We start from the raw sequence: 22,309 nt of genomic DNA, 5'->3' as shown, positions 1-22,309 counted from the left end.
AGATCTGATGCATGGACTCAGATGTGAACGATCCAAGTCCTTTATTACAAGTGCTCACATCACTTATATATCTTCACAAATATATATATATTTTTTTTAAAGCTTTCCCACCCACCCTTACAACTCTCCATCTTACCAGTTTCACTCCCATACCTGGCAGGCATAAATGATTGCTTCCAGCTGTAGTGCAGAGAGTGACCCTTTGTCAGCAACGGAGCTTGGCAGAGAAAGGCTGTAGGTGATGTTGGGTGGGGGAACGCTGGACAGGGTGCTTGTTTCAACCACAAGGTCAGGGTGGTGCTTCCCAATCTTGGCTAAATGACACACACAGACACATAAGAGACAGAACGTAACTTCTCCATCCCCACGGAGCACCTCACGAAGGACTGCAGACTTCCTCATCTGCTCCATAGCCTCAGACTACACAAGAGACAAGCTCAGTGCCTGCTCTTTACTCTCTTTCATTTCACTGACATTTCAGACTGCCAAAAACAAGCCAAGCTTCCCCTAAAAGCAGACAACAAAAGTGTCCTGTGAAATCAGTGCAGCACCAACAAAGGATCAGTAGAGTTATCCTACAAAGTCACAAACTTGGCAAACACCACATCCTGCCTGCACAAAGATAAGGGAGCAGTGAGCTTGGTCCACAGTGCAGTTAAGAGCATTTCTCATACACACGTGATAGCAGGAGACTCACACTTTGAAGGTACGTATTCTGCATAGGTTTCTGTTTGCCCCAACTCTTCTGTTTCTTCCTCATCACCTTCATCCTCCTCTTCTGCAGGAACTTGAGACTGAAAAGAAACACAGCATCGATCGAATGTTAACATTCTCACTGTAGTATGGACGTGGCACCAGACAACTATTACTTATTCCAACCCAACACAATTAATCTCATTTACAGACTACAGCAACACAAGGAAAACCACCCTGTGAGAGACCATCCCAGGGGCCCAGCAAGTGCTTTAAGATCTACTTTCAACACACAGTCCATCATGAACTAGGGAATTTCAGGCAAGCTGTGGGCTACAATCAATTGTGCCCAACTGTGCTCTAATCTGACCCTGAAGAAGGACCCAGACAAGCTCTCAACTCAGCAGGAACTCAGCAGCATAAAGCAAAGTCACGCGATTCCTGGAAGAACAGCCTCTACTGACTGTGCTGATTTAGCTGCAAGGAAAGCATGGAGAATTCTCTAGCAGAGCAAGGTTCCACCACAGGAAATGTAAGACACTTCTGGGAAAGGGCAGTGACCTGAAATGCACGTGGTGACCTGGCTGACTTTCTTGCCTCATTCCCTCTGAGGGGACAACAGCCAAAATTGTTCTTCTCTGCGTTGTGACGTTATGAAGCTGAGAGCCTCACGCTGGGCTCTGCTGGAGCAGATGTCATTCTCACCTGGTAGCTTATGAGGAGGGGGGTGTTGGGGACAGCAGGAATGCGGTCGTCCGAACTGTTTAAGCCACTGAATGATCTGCTGGCTGAGAACAGCTGCAACAGAAAGGAGGCAGGTCAGAAAGCAGCTGTAATCCTCCGCCCTCCAACCTCAGCTCCAGCAAATTAAAGGATGGAAACACAACTGTGAAGGCATTTGTGCTTTGTACTCAGACCTTATGCTCTGATGGCGTCAGTGGGCTTTAATACTTTCTGCTCCTCCACGTCAAGCCCTGGGGAGTAATTCTGAAAACTAATAAATCCTGCCAATGCCATACATGCCTTCCTCAACACAAACACAGGGAATAACTGACCCGGGGAAATGCATTCCTGCAACAAGTGTGTGCATCCCCACGTCTGATGGAAGCTGCAGGGACACGTGTCCTCCCACAGCACAAACACAACTGCAGGGCAGGAGTCTTTCTGCCAAGTAATAACCACACAATGTTAAGACAGGTCATCCCCAAACACTCTGTTTTGCCTGGATAGCAGGAGCTGTGCAGATTCTCACTGACAGTTCACAGGTTTTATTCTGAATTATTGAGTTTAAGCGAGAGCTCAGGGTTGGGCTTGCTGGTAGAAGAGAGAAAGGCACTGCTCTGAGAAGCAGAAAGCCTGGTACAGGAGAAGAGACCCAAGTGGGAGAACTAGGAAAGCTGCAAGCAAAGCCATCCCTGGGAAAGGACTGAGCATTACAGACTGTGACCTTTTACGATCCTCTCACAAACTTCCCTTGAGGCTTGCCTTTACTAAATGATCTTGCAATCTCGCTTTCAGCATTTAAAACACCGTTCAAGGAAATTAAATAATTGCACCAGAATGCAAACATGGCTCAGCACTGACTAATACCTGTCTGTGGCTCAGGACTGCTATCGGCTGCCCAGACAGGCAGTGCCTGCATGCCTTTACCTCAGGCCCACCCATGGACACCAGCACTGCCAGCAGCCGAGCCCAGGAGCCCAGAGCACCCAGAGATCTGCCAGGCCCTGGTGGTGCTGGATGCCAGCTGCTGCACCAGGCAATGGCTGCTCCAGCCTGCCTGGCCCATGCCGTGCCCTGGGAGCTGGGAGGCACAACTGAGGAGAGCCTTTGTCTGCCCTGACAAACAAAATCCCACTGGAATTTCCCGACAGTGAGCAAGGTCAAGGCAGCAGCTCGTGGCATCCAAAGTAATCAGCAGCTCCAGCAGTGGCACTGCTTCAAGTCTATAGGCTGTTGGGAGCGCCAGCCTCAGAGACCCTGCTCCACAGGCAGAAGTGAAATATGGAAGTTCTTCAGCATAAACACTCTTCTTATTTCCTTTTTTTTTTTTTTCTTCTTTTTTTTTCCCCTACATTAAAAAGAAAGAGAAAAAAAAAAAAGAAAGAAAAAACCACCCTCCATTACTGGAAGCCTGAGTCAGAATTACCAGAAGGAAGCTGGACGGAAGAGCTATTTTCAGTGCCAACAAATCTGGAGAGCAGGTGAAACATCTCCACCTACAAATCTGAGCTCAGTACAAAAGCTGCTTCTTAGGCAAGAAAAAAGCTCTGATCCCACTGCAGTGCAGGGGCACACAGCTCTGTGGGAAGGGAACGGAGCTCTGGTTTGCAGTGTCTTATCTTCAAAACTTAAATCCCTACCATCCAAATGCAGCAGTGCAGCCTTGGCACGCAGCTTTTCACCTCGGCTATCACAAAGGAAGGGACAGAACCCCCAGTGCTTCAGAGCACCGAGGAGTAACCCCAGAGCTGAGAGCGAGCTGTGAGCACCAAGCCAGGTGGGACCAGGAGCTCTGCTGGGCGGCACATCATCCTGCTCCAGGCTGAGCTCAGTTCCTTTCTCTATTCATGCTCTCCTCTCTGTTTGATCTTCTCCTTTCTCTAGAAGCATTACGAGGCACACACATCATGCATGCATTCAGCAAAGCCACCGACAACTACACAGAGATTTGGATCTTACTCCACTTCTTCCCTCTTTGCATTCACCCTTTATGCCTGATCTTGCCGTGACTTCTGTGGGGAAGCAGCAGTCACATCTGGCTGACCAGCCAACCTCCTTCAGCATAACTACGACCTCCTCTGAGCTGGGAGGGGGGGGGTTCCCTTTTTGGAAGTGCTTTGAATGAATTCAATGGAGGAAAAGGGCAGCAGCATGTCACCAAAGTTCCAGCAGTGATCTCTCAGGAGCTCTTTGCTTCCTCACTCTTACAAAGGGCTCTGAGTTCTCGTGAGAAAGCACAACGGATGACACAAACTATTTTTTAAAGGTATTTCACAACTTCGTTGTAAATTAAGCAAGTTTTGTTTGCATTTTGCATGCTAACCCCTGCAAACATTTAAGTATGGAGCAGCTCTTCCCTCCATGCCCGCTTCAGAAACAATGCACAAAGCCAACACATGGACACGTCTCTTCTTTATGGCAGCAGCTCTCCCTGCATGGCACACAGAGGTTTGGTTTTTTAAAGAGAGCAACCTGCACCCACACAGAGCTCTTTGGGGCTCTCACTTTCCAGGATGCTTCCCATTTGCCATGTCCCCATCACCAGAGCTCTTTGGGGGTTGCTCCTCCTGCTCAGCACAAATCTGGGACTGAAGTGCTGTCTCAGGAAACAAACTGCCACGCTGACAGCAGAGTGCAGGGCTGCTCCTCATCCCTGGGCAGAGAGCTGACCACACAGCTACAGCTGATCAGGTGCACTGCATCCCAATGCATTGGGGCCACATCCACCCAAGTTTGAACTGTGTAGCCCGACCGATGCTCAGTTCTGCACTGCAGCTTAACTCTGGGTATGCAAAAGCCAAAATCCCTGCAACTTCATGGAATGTTATGGTGGCAGGATGATGTAAGGACAGATAGGGAAGGATAGTTTAAACAGCTTGTATATATTGGTGCAAGATGTCAGCCAAGCAGTCTTGCACCGAGTGTTACAGAAAGGAGCCTCTCACTTAAGCACTGACTCAGGATTTTGCAACCAACCATTTGCTCAGCTCACCTCCAACCAAACCAAAAGAGTATTAGAAAAAGGCAATAAATCAGCTGCCCATCATCAGTCAATCCAAGAAAACATTTATCCAGCATCCTGCAAGTTAACACCTCCCGTGGAAAAATGAAACTGAAATCTCCCGACTGGGCTGCACTTCACTTACATCTTGTCAGGAAATATCAGGCTTAGCAAAAACAGGCCAAAAACAAAACACAAACCACCACCTCTGTATGCAGAGAACACAGATAACACAGTGTTTAAAATAGCCAGAGGTTCTTTTCAAAAGGAAGTCGTTTATAAATGGAATTCAAAGGAGTTAATTGGCCTTAACTGGATGCCAGTGCTCTGAAGGACAGCAAGGGGCACCAGGAGGGCTTCAAGGAGGATGTGGAGAGCAGCACGCAATGGGACCAGAGACTCTTTGGCCATTTCCTTGGTTCAAACAGCTCAGCCCTCCTCCTGACCATCTCCATATTCAGCCTGGTTCAAAGCTACCAGACCACACGTTGGCTGCCTGCACAGCCATGCACTGTTGGTCTTCAGCACGTTTATGACAGGAAGGAAGGCAGGGTTACTGCCTGCCACCAACTGCAGGCACCCTGAGGGTCAAGAGGATGCTGCAAAGGTCATCAGATCTCATCAGGTTCAGCAAGGGCTCAGGCATCTGATGTGAAGATCTGCCTTGTCATGGCTCACCTAAGATCTCACAAAGTCTGAGGCAGATAGGAGCTTTGATTTCCCAAACCTCAGGCCAGAACCTCACCACCAACCCACACTTCTTCAGTGCTCAACCAGTCACTGAGACACGCTGGGATCAGTTCAGAGCAGAACTGCTGCCAAGTCTTTACTGCCAGGCTCTGACACACAGGCAGCTTTCATCATGGAAATACAGAGTCTGACACATTACTAACAGCAAAATGCAGCCTCTAGAAACACAACTGAGTCTCAAAACGCAACAGTGACTAAAGCACAAGTGTGTTAGACTGCATTCTGGAGCATTCACTTTCATTTTTTTCCCCTACCATCTCTGTGAGACAACGATCCACAAAAGGAACCTGCTGCAGGGCTGGATATTCACCATGACAGCTGAGATAGCAGATGTGCACGGTATCAGTTCCACCAACAACCACAGCTGGAGGCTGCTAGAAGGGACTGATGTCAGGTTGTGCAACAGTGAGCGAGCAGATGAGGGAAAACAGACAGCAGAAAGCTGGTGAAAACGCACAGGACTTCATGTTGCTCTCAGACTGCCAAGAAATCACGTGCCCAGGAAAACTCAGGGATGTGAAAGCTTACAGGGATTTGGACTCACAAAGCAAACACAAACGATCAGTCTTAAATTGAAACAGTTTGGGTTTTAGTCATCATTAGTAAAACATTTGCCATGGAAAATAAACATACGGTGGATGTTGCTGGGGACAGTTAATGATCTACGTCATGTTTTTCCTCAAGTCCGTCTCTTCAGTGCTCCTGAGCTCCTGCTGCAGGCCACCCTGCTCATGCTGAGCGTTTCAGGGATACACCTCCTGGCATCAACATCAACACACTGCAACTTCAGCCCTGCAGGGAGTTGTGTTTCCTAATTCCGTGGGGCAAACACCATGGGATGAAGCCTGAGATATTCAGTGTCTGATGGGGAGGATGGGAGAGGAGCACCCGTACCTCTGTTTGGTTCTGCTGTGACGTGTTTACATCCCATATGGTTGGCACGTGGTTCAGGCTGTCAGCAGGCAAGCAGTCCTTTGCATCCACGATGTCAGAGAGGGAATCCGCAGGAGATGAGAAGAGAGAGTTATTGTTGGAGAGCTCATCGAGGTATGAAGAGTCCTGAAATGAAAGAAACGGCCACAGTTAGAGCAGGAGGGAGAGGAGCAGAGAGCTCCCTTCTCACATCTGCTCAGCCAGGAAGCTTTAATTTTTTGCTGTTAACCAGGCACTCAGTTGCTTTGCACTCCACAAACTCAGAAATGAACTTGTCAATGAAGACGTGCTCTTAGCCACTGGTTTAAAATCGTGGTTTCTCAATGGAGTAGGAAGCACTGATTTGGGCAGCAGCGTTGGTAAATGTTCAAAACTCAGTCTGTGCACACCTGCACATACAGAACATTCACCAAGGCATCAGACACCGCACTTCTGGGTTTGATTAGAATGGCCCCTGGGGGGTGAAAACGTTTCAGTTTGACACATGAAAGACTCAAGCGTTCCAATCAGCCAACAGAGAACCAGCTAGAGCCCATAATGACAGAGCTGTTTAATTGCAACTCATAACACAGCAGCAGCCTGGGGATAAAATGACAGCCACTGATGTGTGCAAAGCAGGCTGCGTGGAGTGGGGACACCTGCATCTGTACCCAGATAAACTGCAGCAAATCCACTCTTCTTGGGACATGCCTCGACCTGGGCAAGAAGTGAACGTGCTTCAGTGATGAGGATCAGGCTCTGCCCTTGCCCATTTTCTGGTGCCAGCACCATGATGGCTTACACTTGTTTTATTCTGTGCTGACCCAGTGATGATGTCAGTTTGAGTCATGCGGCCTCCAGATCACAAAGCGCCCAATCATTAATTCCTTGTTTGATTTTTCAAATGCCAAATGACAAGAACTGATAGGCAAAAACCTGTTTGCAACCCTGGTGCAGATCACTGCACCTCTCCTGACCTCACTGCACCAACCCAGCTCTCCTCCATGCTTGTGGCTGTCAGGCAAAGCCCTGGTGACTGGAAAAAGGGAAACATATTCAAGAAAGGGAGGAAGGAGGACCCATGGAACTCCAGTGAGCCTCACCTCTGTGCCCGGGAAGATCATGGAACAGATCCTCTTGGAGGACGCATTAAGGCACGTGTAAAATGTGGAGGTGATTTGAGCCAAGCAGCAAGGCTTCAGCAAGGGAAGGCCGTGCCTGATGCATCTGGTGGCTTTCTGTGATGGAGTGACAGCATCGGTGGGCAAAGGAAGGACACCTGATGTCATCTACCTGGACCTGGGCAAGGGCTCAGACACGGTCCCCCACCACATCCTTATCTCTAAAGTGCATAGATATGGATTTGAGGGGTGAACTATATGGTGGATGAGGAGTTGGTTGGATGGTTGTAGAAGCTGTGGATGCCCCATCTCTGGAGGCAGATCTGGTTGGGCTCCTGAGCAGCCTGACCTAGTGGATAGTAACCCTGCCATGGCAGGGGGTTGAACTAGATGATCTTTAAGGTCCCTTCCAATCTATGTGATTCAGTGACTCTGTGAGATACTACTTCAGCTGGCAGAAAGATTTGTCTGCAGCTCAATGAAGAGCGATGCACTTTGAAACCACATCAGAGCACAAAGTCCCTCGCTGGGGATGTGGCTGCACCCCAGAGCGACACACAGACAGACCCACAGGTCCTTCCTCCCACCCCACCATGTTCAGCCAACACACATCAGCTCTGCAGCTCTTCCCAGAGGTTGGGACTGCCAGCACACGGCTGGCTCAAGCTCTGTGCTACGTCAGATAACAAAATCAGTGCGATGATACTGCAGCACGGCTGCCAGGAGAGCCGCAGCATCAGACAGGAGGAGAAATCACTGCTCATTTCCAGTTAAAGGCCAATTCCGTACTACAAAGCAGAAAGGCAGCCAACAGTTTTAAAAGTCACTTCGCCCCGCCTGACAAAACCAGGAACAGCTGAGCCTGCCTGTATTATTCCTATGGGCTCCTGGCCAACAGCTGGGCCAGGCTCCCTCCCGACTGCTATCAGGAGTTGCCTTTTTGCAGCACTTACAACCAACAGGACGTGCCCTTCCCCATCTTGCCACCCATGTCCTGCTTGGCCCTGGAGAAGACAGCTCTGAAGCCACAGCTGCCTCCAAAGCAACCTTCAGCCTCTCACCGAGAGCAAATCATGTGAGTGAGATTCAGACTGTGACACTGAGATTTACTTTTTTCCATTAACTTCGCTGCCTCTTAGGGTCTTGAAAAGAGGAAGGTGCCCAGCTGGAACATTAAGAGGTGTGCAGAAGCCCAGCCAGCTCACTGCCTGCCCAGCGTGAGCCCCATGGCTGCTGCACCCTGAAATAAGGAGATGAGCCCTCAAATCAGAGGGAGAATCAACAGTATCAGCTCTGGAAGGAGCTGGTCCATCCTCTCACAGCATTCCAAGGCATTAGACACAAAGTCCCCTGGTCTGCCTTACCTAGCTGTGCTATCCAGAGAGCACAGACACAGCATGCTGCTTATAGCACAGCCCCAAAAAACAGCACCATGTAAACACAGAATGCTCTGTAATTATTTAGCGTAAAGCCGTACTGATAACTACAATGTGCATCATTATCAGCCATGCTTTGACTAGTTACTCCACTAGTTTATATGGAGGAGTTACCTAAACCTCTGGGCCCTGAAGCAGAGGAAGAAGCATGCTCTGATCCAACAGCAGATGGAACAGCACCAATTGGGATAGTGCCACCAGCACCAAAAACCAGAGGAGGATGTTATGGGGAGAACCCAAGAGCCCACAGAGGACAGATTACTGCATTTTGAGGGAGTTATTTTGTCTCTGTTTAACACTGATCAGTGAGAACTTTGTGCTGCTCTCGTTGGAAATAGGATCTGACAGTAGTTAGAGGGGGATGGACATGGAGGCTCTGACATCTGCACTTGTGGAAACAGTTCAGAAGGAACTGCTTGTGTCAGGGATGGAGCAAAAGGGGGCACAACATAAAACAGGGAAAGGACGATTCCCTGACAGCGGGGTGAGCCCTCAATGGGGAGTTCTGTAAGGGTTTAAGAGCGGCCAACGCAGAGGTACAGCTGCTGGGCATCGGTCTTGGCAGCTTTTTTCACACTGGAGATCAAACAACATCAATGTACCAGCATGGGAGACAGATGAACTGAAATCACCGTCTGATGTCTGTATCAGAAGATGCTCCAGTGAGCAGTTTGATAAATCAATGATAGCACTCACGTGCAGGACTTTGAAACTGAGCACAAAGGGATCCAGTCTGGCACACAACATTTCCATCATCATCCCACCCCAGGGCTGGGAAAAGACAAGAACAAACTGCCACGAAAGACCAGAGGAAAGCAGGGTAAGAAAGCAACGCAGACATCGACCTCTTTCTCCTCACTCACAGCTCCTTCGACCAAAGCAAAGCCTTTGTTAAAAATACTGCAAGAGCAGGTGAAGCCTAAACCCAGAAGCAGTGTGTCCTAAAAATAAGAGATGTCGGTATAGAAATGATTTATTTGCTCGCAATCCAGACGCAGAGGAAACAAACATCCTTTTGGCACAGCACGCCGTAGGGACTTCAGAAAAGCCCCACATAAGCACAGGCAGATGTGCATACATGAACAGTGTGGTGCTGCCAGGTGAGGGAGGTGTGTTTTCCCAGCAGTCACAACGCCGGGGCTGTTTCAGGTAAGCTGGAATAAGGAAACTAACAGCTGCAATGCAAACCATCGATCGCTCAAAGGAAACCTTTTCACTGCCAAAACCCAAAGTCTTTCTAAAAACAGAGCAATAAACTTGCAGTCTCAAGGGTTCTGTGCTCTGCTTTGCAAGCACTTCCCTCGCGTTTCTGGTTTAAAAATCAAACCCCCCTGAAAGCCGTTACAGCTCCACAAACACAGATCAGTTCTGTGCACAGCTCCTTTTCCTCCCTGCTTTGCTCACCACGCTCACAGCGATGGCAGCAGGGTCTGCGCTGCACAAAGCCATCTGCAGTGGGAACTGCCTGCAGCACTTTGCTTTCCTGCTGCCCTGAAGCCCCCCCCTCTGCAGCACAGACAGGAGCACCCGAGCCCAGAGGAAAGGCTGAAGTTCCCCCCTCACAACCAACAGCAACTCCAAGGAAGAGAGAAGAATATAAAAACCAAGCGTTACCTTGAAGAGAGACGGGAACTTCAGCCAGAACTGCATTTGGGACATTTTAAAGCAGCATTCAGTTTGCTGAGAGCAGAGCAGGATGCAGACCAGGCAGGAAGGTGAACTTCTCAATGTATACTGGAGAAAGATCTTCATTCATGACAGCAACAGCAGCAAGAGAGCTCACCAAGGCTTTTTTTGGACATGCAGAAGAAAGGAGTGAAAATGGAGCAAAAAAAGGACAGCCATGCAGCGCGCCTGTCCTGAGCCTGGCGAGATTTGCATATAGTGTTTAGTCATGAAGGAGAGTGCTCTTACTTCCTCTAAGTACGAGGGCTGACTTTCAGGAAATGATGCCTGCTTGGTAAGTCAGTGAAATTACTGGCAGTGCGAGGAGAATTACTGTATGTGGTGTAATTCAACCACAGATAGGCTGTAAACAAAGCTGCGCCGCACGGCTGCGGGGACCCGGCCCAGGGCTGGGGCTCCTGCCCACCACCCCCCCAGTGCTGGGGGGCTCAGGTGATGCAACCAGACCCCAAAGGTAACCAGCAGGACTCCTTTTCTTCTTACTTTTGAAGAGCCACACGCTTTCTTTTGTCTCCAAGATCTGCCCCACCCCACGCATTGCAATTAAACATAAAAAGGAGCAGCCTTTCTGTTCTAACTCATTGTTCTTTTTCTGCATCCAGGAACACTGGGCTTCTTTTTCTTTTTTTCTGAAGGCTTCCCCTGTTAACTTTATTTTTTATAACAGAATAAAGCAGCGTTTCTGGTGAGGAAGTTAAGAAGACATAGGAAGGGGCATCTGAAAGGGACTCAGCCATGGTGAGTTTAAGGGGAGGCTGTCCCAAAGCAGGCAGAGGACAAAGGAGCGAATTGGGCAGAGTACGGCCCTGCAAAACGAAACAAAGCAACAAACTAAAGAAAAAGCAGAACTTTTCTGCCTGGCTTCAGCACAGGTGGCCTCAGCCCGCATGGCTCCAGCCTCCTGGGCTGCCCTGAGTGAGCTGTGACATGGGGTGCTGGGGCCTCGTGCCCAGAGCTGCTGGGAAATCCCACACGGGAGGCATTTCTCTGTACCACAGACTTGGAGCAGGCAGTGGTAGAGAAGCCTTTGGCAGCCCTGCAAGAGATGGGAACAGCTTCTGAGCTGACGGCACGGGGCTGCACAGCTGAGCTCTATGGAAGCATGGTGGGGGTTGACTGTGCTTTGTGCCATCAGAGGAGGAAGCGCTGCCCCCAGAGCAGCAAGACACACTGCATCCCAGGGCTGCAAAACCACCCAAGGGCTGCAACCTCGCCTTGTGTGCACAGAACCCAGGGCTCAGTGGCAGAATACCTGCTCCAGGTTTGCATTAAGCAGAAAGGGAAAGAAAAGCAGCCCCTGCCCACAAGGAGCCCACGTTTCTGGTGCTGCAGCAGGACTCAGAGCACTGCCATCAGGGCGCACACTGCAGGAGCTGCAGTGAAAGCAAAGCCTTTGGTTTCTGTGGGCAGTTGGGCCCCAGGTGGAGAAAGGCAGCAGGTTTCCACAGCTGCTTTTATCTGAATGTGATTGGTTTTAATTAGCCAGTAGCAGCCCTGGAGTTGGGATAGGGGCTTTAATGATACATTTGAAGTAAAGAGACCAAATGCATTTCTGAAATGTTTTAATTAGTGACTCGCTGCTGACCGGCCTGCTGGGCAACTGATTAAACCAGCAGCTCTTACCTAAGACTACCAAGGTCCGGCTATTTACACAACCTTTAAAAAGCAGGTGGTTTATTTCCTCTTCCTTTTCTCTTAGCTGACAAACGGGGCAAAATACAGGCAAGAAAGCTGGAACAGCAAAAGGAAAGAAGACACACGACATCACCTCAGATAGCAGGAGTGCTGAATTGATTTTGCAATACCGCAGTGCTATAATCACAGAAGATAAGGTAACCAACTGGAAAACCACCACCTGATATTTTAAGACCCCATCCTAAGGGAGGAGGTTTGCCACAGCATTTCCTTTCTCCACAATTAATTCATGAACAGAGCGCTGACAAATGGGGATAGGAAAGCAGAGTAACTCCAGTGTTCACAGCAGTGATTCGTCTCATCTTCCACCAAAACTTGAAATGTAAAACCCCATTAGCTGCTCTGGCAGGTGATCTTCACAGGTAAATCTTCATCCACAGCCTTTGAATCACGGATCTACAGGACAGCAGCCTGACTGTGCTGATGGTTGCCAGCACACGCTCTCTGAACTTTGCAGAAGCACAAATGATACAGAGCAATACAGCCGTGCAGGAGGGGACCTGACAGCTCATCACCCTCTGTAAGAGTTGGGGTACATTTTGTGCAGCTGGAAGGCACCACACACAGGCAGTGAGCTGCAGCAATTCAGGGATTCATAATAACATGAGATGGGGAAAGAAAAGAGTGCTCCTGTGTTCCTGTACACTCCCAGTGATGGCTGTGGTTGGAGCACCAACACTTGGGACAAGCAGCAGAGGCGAGGGGTGTTTGACAGCCCCTGGGATGGAAGCACAGCACTGACATGGAGGGCTGTCACCACCAGCAGAACTGCAGGCAGGGGAACTCCATCACCCTGACTGAGCCCAACTCTGCTTTGAATTAAAGCATCTATTTTAATACATCTCCCAGTGGTTTGCTATTAAATTATATGACCAGCTTTTTTTGTTTTCTTTTTTTGAAGAGCAATCCACATTTCAGACCAGTGCTTTTCCCCATTTTTGCTAGCTTTATGAAGGGGAGGAAGCAGAGAAGAGCACTTGCAAGAACTTCAGCAGGCAGTCCGGTTGCTTCCATGCTTCCTCTCCTATCGAGGAGGGGATGCAGCATTCAAAGCCAACAAAACAGATGAAAACCAACAAGGCTGGAGGGGAGGAGGCACTGAGCAAGCAAGGTGGGCACACACACAGACAGCAATGGGGAAGGTGGCCACAAAGCAGGAGATCTGCAGTGACTGCAGCCAGGTGGGATGCGCTGCTGCAATCACATTTTGCTCCATGAAGCCTTGGATGTGCAGCACCTCACCAAAAGGGTTTGGAAGGTGTCATTAAGTCAGGCCAAAAACTTGCCCCTGCAGTGCAAAAAATAAAGATGTGGGCTGTTAAACAGCATGTTCCAAGTGCCTCAGAGCCATTAATTGTCCTTAATTGATTTTGCTATCTGTATTCCCTGTAGATGTAAGCACAGGACAGCAATAGGAAATTTCAGGTTGTTTCTTATTCCAGGAAATTCTTCATACCAGTCAGAAGCAAATCCTTCATATAATTTAATAACTGCTCCATTGATTTCTCTTAAATCACTGCAGCTCCGTGCACTGCAGTGCTTCTAAAAATTAATACCTTTTTTAAGAGTAGGTTAATTCCGACATTTTAACAAGACTGACAGGGAACTGCAAGGGCTGGTGGCAAGGAGAGGGCTGGTTTATGAGCACCACTACACTGAGCAGAGATCAAACAGCATGAATGCATCCCTACAGCACTGCTGTGAATGGCTGCGCCACCGCTGCTCCCACAGCCTTCCTCCCTTCCTCCTGCCCAGGCACAGTGCAGATCCCAGAGGGTACCTGAGCTTCCTCTGCAGCCTCGTGCACATCCAGCTGCAGGAGGAAAGGAATGAGGAGTTTCAGCACAGCTCGTTTCAGAACTGCCTTCCAATGCTGCTCAGCCCCTCTGCACAGATCTCCAATTCTCAGTGTAGCTCTATGACACGTGCAGCCAGCAGAGGAGGTTCTGTGTGCAGGGAAATGCTATGCTGGATAGACATAAGGAACAAGCTGAATCAAGTTAAGCAAAGGGAAACAGATGTTCCTCTGCTTTTAAGATAAGGCCCAGGGCACACACTGCAGCTTAGCATGCACACCAGCCTGGGGACATCAGATACCAGAGTATAAATTAAAACCTTCTGCATCGAGTGCTTTGTTGGGACAGTTAGCAGCTCCTACCAGCAGTGACAAAAGCTAGCACAGGCAGAACGAAGCACTGCAAGGCCTTTGCAACAGAATTACTGTATACAGGTTCCACGCTCCTGAGCACTTCAGGCTTTGAGGTTAGAGAATAAAGAGCAGAGAGGGTGGAAAGCCATGGAAACCAAAGTTCTTCTCTTCAGGACCTTGACTTCTAAGGCTGTGCGTGCCTTCAGGGGATATTTTCCTTTAAGATGACACACAGGGTGTCTGTGCAAGACTTTGGCTTAAGACAGCAGTTCCCAGGATCGAGAAATGCTATCAGACTCCAATATGGTCTCACACAACTATTTTCTAAACCTTAATTTAAGCCACTTGTTTATAAAAAGAATGCCAACAGAGCGGCAAGGATGAATCACCCAATGGCAAGCCAAAAAAACTAAAATACTGAGGAGGAAAGAAGTTCAAGTTCACATTAGGCTGCTCTGACCGTGCAAATGAAGCATCTTTTCCAATATGCAGAAGGCATTCAGTGAGGCTGCTGTGATCACACAAATTGCTTCTTGCCAGACCCGAGTGGCAGCAGGGAGTGACTGAACTAAGAAGAAATTCCCAGAGCAATTAGGATGTGTGGCAGCTCCCACTCACGGCATCCTCAGCCCAGCAAAGGCTTTGCATTCTGAAGGTGGGCCTGAGGAGCCCTGGAACAAAACAGAGAGAAGATGGGGAACCAAATGCTAGCACTGAAAGAACGTCAGCCTTCCCATTTTGTGCACCCTGGGTTCCTCAAACGCAAGGGCACAGGAATAATTCTCAGATCACTATTGGCAACAGGAAGCATTTACAGCACAAACATCTTGACAGAATTATCAGGCATTTGCTCTTTAGACCTTTTCAATCCGCTTTCAGTATCCTGGGCATGGCTGGAAAATTCTGAAGAGAAACTGCCTAAATGCAGCTCAAGACCAGGCTGGGGTTCTGCTGCAGGGTCGTGTGAGGGATGCAGCACTCAGCGCTGTCAGATCACACAAAGGCCTCAGATCAGAGATGGCATTTCCACCTCTCTCCCCCTCTGTCCCCCTGCACAGCACTCAAAGCCCAGCACTGGCAGGCTGCTAAGACACCATAAGAGCACCATAACCCCAGGGTACAGCGAGCTCTCTGCACTGCTGAACGACCACAGACTGCATTCTTGGTATCAAAGAATGATGGTAACGTTCTGGTAACAAAGATGAGAGGATAATCTGCAGTCAGTATGAAGACAGCTCTCACATAAGCACCCAATCTATCTCGGCTGCCCAGAGACCACAGATTTAATCAAGAACCTCTTACCAAAGCATGCAGCAAACTCTTCATGTTCTCTCTTGGCTTTCAGTCCTCTGTCTGGCATGGTTGGAACAGCACAAGGCTTAACAGCTCTTGCCACTCCTGCCACAGCAGGAAAGCAAGGAAAAGACAGGTACTTTCCTGCACAGTCACCAGGAAAGACAATCAGCCAAGCTGCTCCCTCACCTTCTGAATGCTTCAGCTTTCCAGGCAAATTGTTAATATTTAACATTTTGGCAGCAGGGACAGCATGAAATCAGTAAAATGGAAAACACTGCTGAAGCAAGGGATGGAAAGCCTCCAGGACGTTCCCGGATGACTCCACATGAATGTCACTGCCTCCAGTCAATTGCCTGCTCTCTTTGAGATTCAGGCTCCAATTTTGGCTCCTAGCTAAAAAAACATCAGCTTTCCTTTGGGTAGAAAGCACTGTGTTTTATCAATGAGTTAGCACCAGTGTCAGAGCACTCAGAGCAAGCCCTGTAGAAAGCTGAAGGAAGTCAAGAGCTGAGCGTTCAGAACGGCTGAGCTGGTGCTGTACCTCAGCAGAGCAGAGGATAAATGAAGACCGAACGCCTCCGAGAGGCAGGAGAGCACAAAACAAGTGCTGTTGCACATCAGGGCACAGGCACACAGACACCTGGTGACATGCATCCATCCATGCTGCAGCAGCTCCGGGCAGACAGCACATCTCCAAGGCACTGCCTCAGCTTCATGTCGGAAAACAAAGCTCTAACAAAAGTCTTTTTCAGTGTGTCTCAGTTTCAGAGCACAAAGGCTGATAGACTACTGCCATGGGTTATCCAGAACGACCCAAGCAGCACAGCTCAGCACACAGGCTTAATGAGAACTACCAGACAGAACAGAAAAACTTCCAGAAATGCTGTTTCTAATGGGAACAAACACGGCACTACCAGCTGCTATACAGTACAAGGTCTGAGCAAAAGTTCTGCTGTTTGCTGGTTTGGCTGTGACAGATTCAGTGGACAACACTTCCCTGTTGCCATATGTGAAGCTGAAGAACTCTTGCAAGTATGCTGTCATAGGTGCAGTCTCCCAGCAATGCCTTGGAAAAGGTCAAAGCAAAAACACACCTGCCTGCAGTCACCTCGTTCCGTTCTGCAGCTTCCTCCCCAGAAGGAAGAGAGCAGCAAAAGATCTTGGCAGTTTTGTGGAAATCACCTGAGGTTGTTTTATGTCCTGTTTGTTTCAGAGCCCTTCTGCTCTTCTATCACACAGCCACCATAAAGCAGCAGCTCCTTTTCAGAAACAATTTCCAAAACTTGCTCTTGCCAAGCTGGCCGAGATCGATTTCTGCACACAGCAGGGGAAGGAAGCAGACTGACCACTCACATACTAGAAAATACATAAGTTAAAGAAATAATTAAGCCTCTTTCCCGTTAAACCCATCAGCCAAACTACACAGACCTGCAAGCTGAGACCTGTGAAGACGACCCATCTCCCTCTTCCCATCACGGTCTCTAAAATGGTTTCCACAAGTTGATGAGATCACATTTCTGTCTCATTCCTCCCACAATTAATTCTGCAGGAGGCAAAGATCAATGCCGCTATAATTCATCTGCTTATCTGGTTTTATCCAAGCAGAAGACTCTGGTCCAGAGTAGAACTGCACCACCAGCACTGGTGATCAACTGGTGCAGCAGATGAGCCACCAACACAAAGCACCCCCAGCAGCTTTGCTCAGGAAGCTCAATTTGGGCCAACACCAGGGGCTCACCATCAAGGGCTCAAACCCCAGCTTACATAAATCTGAACCTGCAGAAATCAGAGTCTCACAGAGGTTTAAATCCCCTCTCCCCCAGTAAAACAGAAGTGCAGTTAGCAGGAATTACCAGATCTCCCTCAAGAAGAGGAGACACGCATCAGTTTGCTGTTTCCTACTGCTATAAATAAAGTTCACATCATGCTTCTGAATAAAGTTCTCTTTACAGTCAAACTGCTCTTCCCTGCTGAACCAAGTCAGCCCATGCTCCAACGCTCACACCACCACATCCACTGCAGAGCAAGAAGCTGAGGCATCTCTACTGAATCATGCGGGAAGAAGAGGCAGATTACAAAGGAAAGAGGTTGTCTGCACACGTGTGCTGGCATTCAGCATTACAGAAATGACCATCCAGAAGTTCACAACAGCTCACCAGGGTTTACTGGAGTGTTTTTGAGATGTGCTGAAGCACAGTGCCAGCACTAAGTGCTCCCATACTGCCCCATTTACCCTCATGCTGTTCTCAGCACCTCTGGGCCACCTTGCAGGGCACGCTTAGAATTCATCGTGAAACGTCTGCGAAGGTCAACCTTCACCTTAATGCAGAAGAGGAAAGGGAAACAAACTCAGCTCCATTTCACACACGCCCAAACGCTGCCCGTGTGCTTATCTGTCACACCAACTCACAAACCTGAGGCTGATCAGCTGCAATGTGCAGATTAGCTGGTTCCCACACTCAGAGGAAGCCTGGCTCTGCCAGTAAGCTTCTTTGTGACCAGAAAAAAAAAAGTCTGACTTACAGACGGTGTGGATGAAGATTCTGAACATAAACCACGACTCTTCACACCTTAAAGTTTCCTTTGAGAATCTCTGGGCACCTCAGAGGCTATGAGGTCCAATCTGTCACCAGTTACAGAGCCCCCAGCAAACCTGCTAATCAGGTTACATTAAGAGACATTAAGTAACCAAATTAATGACTCTGAAATTTCTAGCATAAGTTCCTTGCAGCATCATCTACTCCAAATGACTCTCCTGCACGTGGCTTACAGCACACTCCAGCCCCACAGCACTGCTGCAGTTCCAGCCCTTCTCGTCCTTTGTCAGAAAGTCACACAACAGCTCAGGACACGGCAGGGGCTGGAAGTCAGTGGGTGCCCTGCATCTCCATCCGCACTCCTCCTACCTGGCTGCTTCTCTGCAGTGTCTGAAGCACAGCTCTGCCTGAGGGGGGATGGCAGACTCCATCTGCCTGTTATCTGCTCCCCTGGTAATCAGTGCAGCAACTTACTGAGAGAGAAGGGCTGGGATTACAGGGTCACTCAGCTCGGCTGTTGCACTGATAGGTCACAGCAAGGTAACTTTCTGCACATTTACTATCTTCAGATGCTGGGTTAAAACAGAACACAAACAAGAACTACAGCAAAGAACAGCCAGACACTGCTAATATCTGCATCTGCTCCTAGAAGGGATGTAGTCGATTCCTTCTGTATTCACAGCACTGCTTTCCAGTCATTATTAGCTAATCTTACTGCAAGATGTTGCCAAAAGCAAGTGAAACACTACAGAAAAACATCTTCCAGCCCAGAAGGATCCGCGAGGTGAGGATGCCTGTGGGTCCTCCTGTGGGATGCCAGATGAGCTAGGGAGACTGCTCCTTCCACACTGCAGAAATCAGCTGCTTGGGATCTCTGTTGGGCACCAACACGATCCTTCAAGAGCCACTGGTCAGGAACCACCACTTGTAATGAGTGAGAGCACAGGCAACATCCACAAGTGAAGGAAGTATAGGAGGCAAACGATTTAACTGACTGAAGCATCTTCAAATTCACACTTACCTACACCCTCTTGCAAAATGATTCTGCTGTGTACTTTGTGTTTATATTTAATATCATTTTAAAAGACAAGCGACTGCATCACAGATAAGCTCCTACCAAGCCAACGGATACCTTCTTTACTGCTGAGAATTCATCCCAATTACACACACCTCCAAACAAATTCACTGGACAAATTTACAACACTCTTCCTTTCCCCTCTACACCACAATCCTAAAAGCCAACACCCATCATAAAGCACTGTTTTCCCCAAAGCCATCAGTAGCAACGTACTTACCTGAGGAAAATCACCATTTTTTGGTAAGAAGTCAGTGGGGTCCACAGATGCATAGTTTGTATCCAAGAAATGTGGTCTGCTGATGGGATTCATATAAAAATCGTGAGAGGAATTAAAATATTGCCTGTAAGGAAATGGGAAAAGCAGTTACTTCCTGTGGGTCCTTAGCATTCCTCAGGTCGCTTCAGACTCCGGCAGCAGCAGCGAAGGGGCAATTATGGGATGACACACATAGGAAGTTGATTTAGAAAAGCTAAGTTGATCCAGATGAGAGATCTGTGAGGCAAAATCAGACATCTACAGGGTCTGCCTTAAGACCAAGAATCCAGTTCTCACAAAGCTGTGTAAACTGAGAAGGACATCGCAGAAAAGAAGAGTCTGCAGGGCTGGATGTTTCAGCCCTGACAACAAAGCAAAATTGAGAATCTGAGATGTCCCATGGCCTAATGTGTGACAGCATGATGGAACCTGACAGTCATGCTACGTAAGGACAAGCATCGAGTTGCATGGAAATATCATAGCCGAACCTCTGCTCAGGTCATAAAAACAAGGCAGCCCTTCCTGCAATCAGCACAGCAAGCCTGCAGGCTGGGACAGCTAACAGCCCCTTTGAACCCCTGCAGGGAGTACAGCCACAGAGCAGAGACAGATAGAAACTGAAGGGTTAGGAACATGCAAGCCCAGACAAAACCATTAGTCCAGATGGAGATGGATTTCAGATGCAATCGATTGTACCTCATTACAAGGCAAAATCTCTACTGACCTAACACAAGAGAGAAAAGAAAGGTCTTCTGATCAGTCCCTGCTGGGGAGGGCACTCGCCATCTCCTCCTGCCTCCCTGCCCCAAGCTCCAGCTTCCTCTGAGCAGAAAGGAGGGAAGACCAGCAAAAGAACAACTCCCCTCCTTCTCCCCAGGAGCAGCCTCTGCTCTGCATCCCACAGCTGTCCTCTGCTCTGCTGTTACACACACCAGCCCTTTCTCTCTCCTGCAGCAGCAGGAATGTGCTCTGTAATCTTTCCCGTAAGGGCCGTGCACTCAGTGCTGCTTGGGCAATCGCCACCCAACATGTTTTCATGCTGGAATCACTGAAACGTTTCACCCCATCAGACCGTTTCCTCTTGCAGCCAGTTGTGTGCTCTCTGCAGTGCCAAGGTTACAGAACTCAGAGCAATAAACTTCAGCAAGGGGAAGGAGAAGCAAAACTTTAGAAGAAATACCATCCAGGAACAGAGCTGGGGATGGCTGTGCTGCTGAAGTGTTGTGGAGCAATCGGGACCCCACGTGTGGCTAACACCTCACCCATAGGCCACACTGACATATTTACATACAAACACACTTATCTGCTCATTATCCCTCCTTTTTGCATCATTGAAGACAGTGTCCTCAATCCATTCAGCCCAATTAAAAATCTGTGTGCAGCTTCTGGGAAGTGAAGTATTTATGGCCAGCGAAGGGTTTGCTTAAAATGCTTTCCAGCTGGAACTGCTGTGTTCTCACCCTCTCTCCCCTGCCCAAGAACAGAGCCTGGCTTTAAACCTAACCAGAGAAACTATTTTAAGAGAGAAGCGAGCACTGCCTCCTACCTCCGCAGTGCCTCATGGGTTGCACAGGAGTCAGCCAAGGTAACAGGAAGGAAACCAAGATAGCCCCAACCTCCTTGGCCTGAACTGCTGTAGAACGAGCAGCTCTGGCATGCTGTTTTGTTTCCTTTAACCTTGGCTTTGAAATCTGTGAGATGCACTTTCTTCTTGCACTGAGATAAAGCTTGGCCTGGAGAAGCACTGCGCTCTGCAGGCAGAGAGTTGCTGCATCTGCAGCAATGCAGGGCCCTGCTTTGAGCCCCCAGAAGGGCGATGCTTTGCAGCAGCTCAGTGCTCCCACCCCACTGCATCCCATGGGAAGCCAGCCCCTCCAGTGAAACCACACAGCCAAAAGGAAGGAATGCTGCTCCTTCCCTCCGTCACAGAGAATCTGCCTCAAGAGCTCAGTTTCAATCAGGTTCCACGTGCCAACATGACACCAACAGGTAGGGGCTCTGCTTTCTGCCCCACGTGCAAAGCAAGGCAACAAGGCTGAACTCAGTCATCTGTAAGAAAAAGAACACCTAGGAACATAACCCAAGGGGCATCTCCCTGTAGGAAAACACAAAGGGAAGCACACAAAGGCATACAGCGTTCAGAACCCAAAAAGCCCTACTGCACACACGCTTCCTACCTTTCTGTAAGGAATAAAGTAGAGAATTCCTTTCATCCCCAAGCTGTGGGACTTTGTGAGCTGAGCAGGGAGCATCTTGGGATTATATCCATGTCAGACAATTGCTTTAAAGAGCAAGGCTGCCTTTTTGCTGCCACCCACTCTAAATATAGAAGCAGTGGAACAGTCTGGTACAAAGCAAACCTGAACTGACATCTGACTCACCCCAGCCATTTGATGTCAGTCCAGCCAGTGGGTCTCTGGGTAAGGCTGTTTCACATACTGCTAAGGAAAGTTCTTGGGCATTTTGTTTGCTTGCTCTTTAAATATAATAATTAAAAAGCAATTTGCATTTTCAATAGCAGGAACCAGAGGAACGCGCTGCAGGCAGGCTCTTACTGGAATCCACACCTCAGGTGAGCCAGAGCAATCCACATCCCTCCCAGGAGCTGGGTTTCCATCCCTTGACAACTTAAGCTTGCCATAACCTCACATCAGCTGCTCATTGATGCATCTGAATCCCTTTTGGCTCCACCTGCCCTGGGGACTCTGGCAAGGCTTTATGCTCTGGTGGTACAGCCCCACTTTTGGAGATGCAAGCTCCACATTTCCAGGAAGCAAATGAACAGAGTTCACAGGCTGCCCAGGCACTGACCTCTTCTTCACTGTCAGTGCACCAACTCAGGCATTTCAGAACATGCTCTATCATCACAGCTAGCAGCACTCCACTCACAGGTGGTAAAGTGGAGAAGTGCATGAAAACCAGCAGGAAAAGAATGGGGTTGCCTGTTTCAGAAGCCACAGAAGAAATCTTTGCTCC

At 48.8% G+C, this 22,309-nt stretch overlaps 1 protein-coding gene across 4 annotated transcripts in view; it reads right to left on the bottom strand.

Annotated features, from left to right (window-relative positions):
* SBNO2 (strawberry notch homolog 2) overlaps window positions 1-22,309 on the bottom strand; it is a 52,772-nt gene that overhangs the window by 17,866 nt on the left and 12,597 nt on the right. For 3 of the 4 annotated variants that reach the window (XM_048927481.1, XM_048927480.1, XM_048927479.1), the window contains exons 4-8: window positions 19,295-19,418; window positions 6,062-6,226; window positions 1,399-1,491; window positions 698-794; window positions 154-314 (exon numbers count right to left, since the gene is read on the bottom strand). In XM_048927481.1, coding sequence (XP_048783438.1) covers window positions 154-314; window positions 698-794; window positions 1,399-1,491; window positions 6,062-6,226; window positions 19,295-19,418 — 640 coding nt within the window. Of the gene's footprint in view, window positions 1-153; window positions 315-697; window positions 795-1,398; window positions 1,492-6,061; window positions 6,227-10,250; window positions 12,054-19,294; window positions 19,419-22,309 lie in introns of those variants that run through there. The other variant, XM_048927482.1, reaches the window with a different exon arrangement.

Source organism: Lagopus muta, chromosome 26 (genome assembly GCF_023343835.1).
Source record: "Lagopus muta isolate bLagMut1 chromosome 26, bLagMut1 primary, whole genome shotgun sequence".
Taxonomy (NCBI): Eukaryota; Metazoa; Chordata; class Aves; order Galliformes; family Phasianidae; genus Lagopus; species Lagopus muta.
Note: the sequence above shows the minus strand (reverse complement) of the source record. Positions and strands in the feature narration are given on the sequence as shown.